The sequence below is a fragment of the Chrysoperla carnea genome, chromosome 1 (genome assembly GCF_905475395.1).
Source record: "Chrysoperla carnea chromosome 1, inChrCarn1.1, whole genome shotgun sequence".
NCBI classification, from domain to species: Eukaryota; Metazoa; Arthropoda; class Insecta; order Neuroptera; family Chrysopidae; genus Chrysoperla; species Chrysoperla carnea.
This window is the reverse complement of record NC_058337.1, coordinates 32,748,866-32,756,954: the sequence shown is the minus strand read 5'-3', so window position 1 is coordinate 32,756,954 and position 8,089 is coordinate 32,748,866. Positions and strand designations below refer to the sequence as shown.

Sequence of the window (8,089 nt, the reverse complement as noted above, 5' to 3'; positions counted from 1 at the left end):
GATTTCTTCGCTTGTGAAGAAATTCTGTACCGGTATATATTTTTAAAAATCAAGGTTTTTCTTACTTTATTTAGAAAAAAAAATGAAGTTTTAAATTGACTAGTATTGGAAATCAATTTTCTAAATAATATTTTTTTATGGATTTCTAAAATGTGTTGAATGGACACTATTGATAAGGATAAAATATTTCCTAATAAAAAATAAATAATGCTTAAGATGACATTTATGAGCAGTAAATATGTGTGGGTATAATATACATATACTGCGTATAGACTGACTTACTAACGATATTACGCCTTACTTTTTATAAAAACTATGTTTTTTTAAAGAGTGAAACATGAAAACATACTTGAAATGCGAAAGATAAATTAAATGTGTTTGATATGTTTATATATTTTAATGACTACTCAAAAATAATTACAGAAGTGGGGTAATTGGCGTGCTACTTCAGGGATCATTTAGATTAAATATGTTAATTTTCGCTAAAATAAGGATAATTTGAAATAATAAAAAATTTAATAAATTTATTAAGAACTTCATTAGAGAACGTTAGAATTTTTACTTAAATCGGCTATTTTAAACTAATTCAAAATTCTTGAGATTAATTTCTTTTATAGGTCGAGAAAAATTACAAAAAATCACGAAACTTATGTATCGTGCACGGTAGCTTCAAATAGTTTGTATATTCAATTGATTCTTATTTCATACCAAACCCATCGAACATACTAAGGACATAAAATAGAAAAATTTTCTTTACATCAAAATTGCGAACATCAGAAGGTCATTTTATTTTAATAAATGTTTTGATTTCTTAAACTTCTAATTTATAAAACAATACCTTTAAAATCTGGTATTTGACACTTTGAACTAGCAACAAACTTTGATATAAGGGACCTACTAAAAATTTTAGATTAACACGTGATTGACATAAAATTTCTTAGAGGTAAAAGTTGAATTTTTAGTTTCATAATTTATTTTGGGGTATGCAATTTAATTTTAATTTTAACTGTCAAAATTATGTGATAAGGTACTCGAATATCATTGACATAAAAAATATCACGTGACCTAGGCTCATAGGCCTAATATTAATCACTTGATCGAAACTGATTGGATGAAGTAACAATTTGTTAGATACTTGGAAATTGTCGTCCACACACCAAAACATCTGTGTGCAAACCGTGACCATGTTGCCAACGAGTGTCACACACTTTTCATACGAATAATTACGATTATCTAATTCATACTTATGATGACTGCAAGGTTATCGAAATACGTACTTACATAATACAAAATTTATCTAGGAAATTGGGGCAAAAATTGAAATTTAATTCGATTTATCCTCGAGCTCTAATTTTTTAACTTAGATAATATTTATATTGTTTTAATTTATTATTTCTTTTTTTTACAGACGGAGGCGAACAATAATGTTAAGAATATTAGGAATGCGTTTGTTAACAAGATTATTATTGTTAGTGTGTTCATTGAGTTTGTTAAGTATATTGTTATTATCAAGATGTGGTATTAGCATCGAACCAGAACCGGATGCTGAACAAACCGATGCATTATCAGGTAAATGAAAATTATAATCTAAATTACTTGAATAATTATTATATTTTTAGAAATAGTTTTTATTACACCGTGAAGATTTATCTGTTAAATATTATTTGTTCAAATACTCAATTAACTAAATTCAATTCATAAAATTGGTACGATTCCTTCAAACTACACTTCTAGTCTACTCCAATATTTTCATTCACGTCTACTCAGAGTAATATTTTTATAATAATATTTTTAAATCTACAAATTATCTTTTATCTAATTAATGTTAAACACAGTCAACGATCCAGAAATAATTGAATGGAATTATGGGAATGGGCAAAATATCTATTAAATAGAATTCGAGCAATTGGGTAGATTACTGATATCGAATTTGTCATATCATCCATAAAAATGTAAGAGTAAACCAGATACCTTAGCAATATTAAAGAAAGTTTAATTATAATTGATTAAAAAACGAAGACGTTATAAGCATTCAAAAATTGTTGCCCGTCCTTGTTTAATTAGAAGTTTTAAACGTTCTAAACGCTATTTGCGTACTTCTAAATTAGAAGTTCTAAAGATTTTTAAAAACCAACTTCCTTTCTCTGCCCGTGCAGTGAGAATTCTCCACCTGAAGTGATTAAAAAACATCGATAGGTGTCGTAGGATACCCGATAGGAACTATGTTCCTTTCGTACCTTGGTACATGATAAATGTAGCGCTTACTTTTTTCATTTGCAAGATATTTTTCTGAAAAATTAAGATATTCATTTAAGAAGTCCAATACTTGTTTAATTCTTTAAAGAATTTAATTTTCTAGCTACTTATAGTTTTTACTGTATGAAATAATTGTAGTATTAGTTTAAAACAGACATACTTCGGGTTTAGTAGTAAACCCAATATGTGAGTACATTCAGTTTGGTTTGATCAGGATATGTATTATGACATAATATAAAAATTGCAATGTGCTTACTTTAAATTATTTCTATTTCCTTTAACTTCTGATAACTTTCACAACTCAATTTTGTTAAATGATAAAAAATAAAATTTTGACAAAAAATACAAATTGATAGTTATAAAAAGATTTTTGCATTTTCTCAAAATTCATGGCAACCTGAACCGATTGAAAAATTTTTAGGTTACTAGGTAACCCAGATATCAGTTTTTGGCAGATTTTCGGTTTTAACTCCCAACAACAACAAATATCGTGTGATAAGGAACATTGCTCCAAAAAATTTAGTCATCATCTCATTTGATATGAACTAAGATCAGATCGAAGACCCGATCAATGTTTCGATGTTTTTATGCTTGACACTAGTAGTTCATCATTCATTTGGATACGGTCTACTTCTACCAAATAAATTATGTTGCCTGATAGCAAGATGTGGATAAGAATTGGTTAGTCATGTGAATAGTCAAAAACACAGGGGAATAAATCCGCCCCCAAAAACTGGATTAATTACGGGTCACATTAATTTTGACTATAAGAAATTACTATAAGAAAGAAAAGTGATTATTTATACATAGCAAAAAACGTAGGTATATACATATGTACAGTTTAGCAGAAAATGCGAAAAACATATTTTGATTAAATCCCACTTTGAATATGTAATTAAGAAATTCAATTTATGTTAAATTTAAATCGTTCCTATTTCTGTGCTTGCTTAATCAATATAATGGTAAGTAAGTATAAAATTTGATATATATATCATATTGCACTTTAGGAATGAAATAGTTGCACTTAAATTTTCCTTCTGAAAGGTTATTAACATTTAATTCCGTACATAACACAAACAACGTGGTGAGTTATGTTGTTGAATACAATCGTGTAGACTTATATACATACATATCTACGACATACTACGGATATGTTAAGTGAAATTATCCAACTTAAGGTAGTTCCTCCGCGACAGTCCAGTCAAAAAGTTTTGGACTAATACTATCATTCAGTGCATTAACTGTGCTATGACTATTATACATATACCATATATTATTTTCACAAGACTGTAGTTACACACTAATTTATCTCCTATACGTATACAGACACACACTATGATATATACGTTTACCATTAGTTTCTATATCCTCTCCACAAAAAACATCGCTAAAACGAGTTATTTATTTAAGTTTTTTATCGAAACTATATGGTAAATAATTTTTATTTTTTTTATATATTTTCTAAATATAGTATTCTACATTATACCTATTAGTTTTTCATAGAGATGGTGAACGTCATTCATTGATAAATAAATATAATATTTGTAAATTTGTGTATTTTTATACGCTTCTCCCATGTACACGTACAAATTGCGTCACTTTTAATTGCTAATATCTCATGTATGACATGGTAAATCATCTTCTAATTTTAACAGCATGTGTATTATGAATTAAATATTTTATATTCTGAGTTTTGAGAAATTCTTGAAATATCACTTTCGTGTAGGTACTACCTTAAGCGTGTTGGAACTAAAAACATTTTAGAAGATCGTTTGGAATATCGAGTGCTCATATAAAAGGGATAATGCATTTTTAACAGATGTTTGAATTGATAGTGTTTAAACCAGCGAAAATAATAAATTATTATGAATCATATTCAGAATATTTTTCAAATTGAATTTTTGATATAGCTGATTATTTAAATGAAGGTGATGGAATATGAAGACAAGATATCTGTCAATATTTAGTTAATGCTGTATGTATCATATTAAAAATCATCAATTATAATCGAGAGACCATGATGTAAATAAATATTGTATACATGATTAAAGTAAACAAAAACAAAAAGTAATAATAATAAATAAGTGAATCGATCAAACGGCGCTACACACTGTGTGGGCCTTGGCCTCCGCAACAATCGACCTCCATTGCGTCCTATCTTTTGACTTGGAACCCCATCTTACGACATTCATTATTTTGAGATCATCCGTGACATCGTCTATCCATCTGATTTTGGGTCTCCCTACTCGTCGCGTGTTGTACACTTTAGCATTTAATACTTTATTAGGCATCCGGGAATTGTCCATGCGTTGAATGTGTTCAAACCACTGTAATATTCGTGACTTGATGAAACGAACAATGTCTTGTTTTTGTAATATATTGTCAATTTCTAAGTTGTATCGGATTCTCCATTCTTCCCCTACTTTGACGCCTACATATATCTTTCTGATGGCCTTTCTTTCGAAACTTCTCAATCTTTCTTTATCAGCATCTGTCACCGCCATACGTCACTACTGGTCGGATTAATGTCTTGTAAAGTTGCATTTTCGCAGTGCGGTTTAGGAGTTTGTTCTTCAGCAGACTAATATTTGTATAATACGTCCTAAATCCATCTTGAATTCATTCTTGGATAGATGTTGAACATTGAGCATTATTATCAATGAGATTCCCAAGGTATTTGAAGGATGTAATTCCCTTGAAAATTCTGTTGTCAATTTCAATGTCTACTGGTGGTCTTTGAGTTTTATTACCTGACGCGATCATGTATTGAATTTTGTCATCATTGAATACGAAGCCGACCTCTGTAGCTCTTTGTTCTAGCTCTCTGAAAACCTCGACAAGTCTATGTTTGGTCCTTGAAATGAGCGCAATATCATCAGCACAGGCACATATTTGTGTCAACTTATTGAATATCATGCCACGTTGGTCGAAATGCTTAATGATCAAGTTCAAAAAATTATGAACATTGTTCCAAAAAGTCCATCACCTTGCCGTACTCCTTTATTTATGACAAAGTGGTCACTTAATTGATAATTTACCTTAACTTGGGCCTTCGATCCATTCATTGTCATCATTATCAAGTTTTTCAGTTTTCTAGGAACTTCAAGATCTTCTAGTGCTTCTTTGAGGCTTTAACTCCTAACGTTATCAAAAGCTTGTTTAAAATCAATGAATAAGATGTGAAGATCAATATTATGTTCATTACACTTTTCCATTATTTGTCGACTTACGAAAAGTTGATCTGATGTACTTTTGTCTTTTCTAAACCCACATTGATATTCTCCGATTTTTGTTTCAGCTATGGTTTTCAGTTGTTGCTCAGTCGATCGTTTAGAATGGTGGTTAGAACTTTAAAATAAGTGAATAAACAAGGTAAAAAAAAATCAATGAGTTGACAAAATTGCACTCTGTGTCTGCAACTCGAATGGCGTAATTGGTAGGGCGCTTGAAATGAACCCAAGAAGTCCGGGTTCGAGTCCTGGTTCGAGTGTATTTTTTCAATTCTCTTTAATTAATATGTAATAGTTTTAAGAGTTCGACAATGCCGTCTTGCGCTTCTAATATTTACGTAAAAGAGATTCCATTTGTTTTAAAATGGAGAGTATTTGAGTTCAATAATTGTAGTACAGTGATATCGCAGAAAAAAGAGTCTAAAGCTCTTTTAAATCGAAGTTAGACGGCGCCGAACAAACCGTCCTCTTCTTTGCTCGATTTCAAAATTGATAGACACTAATGCCCCCATTTTGAATTTGAAATTTTAACATCCGGCATTTCTTGGAAGCATTCTCTAAATTTTTGAAACACGTAAAGTCAGTAATTACTTAACTACATATTCGACTTCTAATTATATTCGGTTAACTTTTTTAAAGTCCGAGGTAGGGAACTAATGCGTAGGATTGAGCATGCTTGCGTGAAGAATAAATGAAACACACTTCTACGGGACAGAGTTTTTCAGTAAAAGAGAAATTCCTCTATTACTGGATACTGCGATTCCTTAAGAATGCCTCTCTTACGTTCCAAATAAGAGAGTAATTGCGATGTGCTTTTTATAACGCCTAGCAGAAACTAGGTTAGTTGTACCTACATAGTAACAGCTAATTTTTTAGCTGAAAGCTATCAAAAATTTCTAGACCACTTTCGTAATTTTGAAACTAACACACTGTATAAGCAATACAGGTATTCTTATAAAGCTATTGTTGAAAATCTTGTTGTCATCACAAAGCAAAGAGCTGTGTTATGAATGTGTATCCTGTGCTCTATGTATGAAAATATCCTACGGGATAATAAAATATTTTTCTTTCTTATTTAATACCAGTGACAATTTTATTACGAAATTGTTGAGTACAACAAAATATAAATAATATAAATATATTTGTATAAAAATATGCTATATCTACAATTTTTACAATATAATTTTAATTTAACAAGCAATTCCAAATATAAAAAATTTTCAACAAATTTTTTATTGAGTGTACTTTTGCAGAAAATAATTTATGATCGAAATACGTTGATCTTAAAAAATTCAAATATTATTCACAAATATACAGGGTTACTCACGTTCTTGGACGCGAAAGATTTGGCCTAAACTGATAAAAAAACAAGTGAAAACAAACAATTGGCTAAGTTAATTGTTGAAATACCATGCATAGACAGTATTGATTACTGTATCACATTACACATCCATCCATGTCACACACACATAACTCATATTCCCATATAAAACATACTATACAATTTACGCTTAATTTGCGCCCTCATGGGTAAACAGTGATGTTTACGAAAAAATGTTTCAAACAAAAGTTGGTTTTTTTTTTTTTTATAAGGAATATTTTTTATATTTAAACTTTTGTTCTCTCTCTAACGGTTTACAAGATTTGTCATACTAATTCAAGACCCAATTGACCTATGTTGCTCGTTTACGAACTCGACCTCACTTTTAACGTCCTCAGTACGCTGTCAAAGTGATCTTTTTTCGTTTTTGAGTTATCGAGTTGACAGACGTACAGACGGACGGACAACTAAAAATGGACTAATTGGTGATTTTATGAACACCTTTACCAAAATTTTTTTCGTAGCATCAATATTTTTAAGCGTTACAAACTGGAGACTAAACTTAGTATACCTTGCATATTACATATATGCATGGTATAATAAAAGCATTATAGATGTGTTTTTTTTTTTTTTTTTTTTAAGCGGACACTGCATATTATTTATTTTCTGAAAATCTAGTAGAAATTTAGCGTATAAATTTTCAAAGCTTATAATTTTTCAAACCAAATTAACGATAAAGACATATTTTTGTATTTTACATATTTTTTTTTAAATTTGTTTGCATTTAAATTGGAATATTTCAAAAAATATATATTCGAAACTTTTTGAGACTTTTTTTAACATTAAATACTCCGAATTTCGATCGGCAAAAACTCAGAAAGCATTAACGCTTCAAAATATACTTAAATGACACTTTTTGATAAGATTTCATCTCTCTATCGCTTGCCGTTGCCATTTTAAGCATATATTTATCCACCCACTATCAGGGGTGGTTACCACCTCCTGAACAAATGCATCACTAGGCACCATATAACTTTTGGTCTAGAGGGGGAACAAATCTCAATCCCAAATTTTCGCCGATATCGATATAGGGCAAAATTTAGATATTTCGTCTTGTTTTTCTCCTCGTTTATTGGAGTATTGACTGTAACAGACATACTAACTTAAATTTTGAGGTGCCCAGAATTTGTACATAACACTTTAAAACATTGGAATGTGCGTACTTATTCAATTTGAAATTAAACATTCTATTAAAAATTGTAGTTTATCAGTTGTTCAAAAG

The 8,089-nt window shown here is 29.9% G+C and overlaps 1 protein-coding gene across 1 annotated transcript in view; it reads left to right on the top strand.

Moving 5' to 3' along the window:
• The first annotated feature begins 1,424 nt into the window (after positions 1 to 1,424).
• LOC123299712 (chondroitin sulfate N-acetylgalactosaminyltransferase 2) overlaps positions 1,425 to 8,089 on the top strand; it is a 94,515-nt gene continuing 87,850 nt past the window's right edge. The window contains exon 1 of the mRNA XM_044882063.1: positions 1,425 to 1,569. Within this exon, the coding sequence (XP_044737998.1) occupies positions 1,425 to 1,569 (145 nt within the window). The remainder of the gene's footprint in view (positions 1,570 to 8,089) is intronic.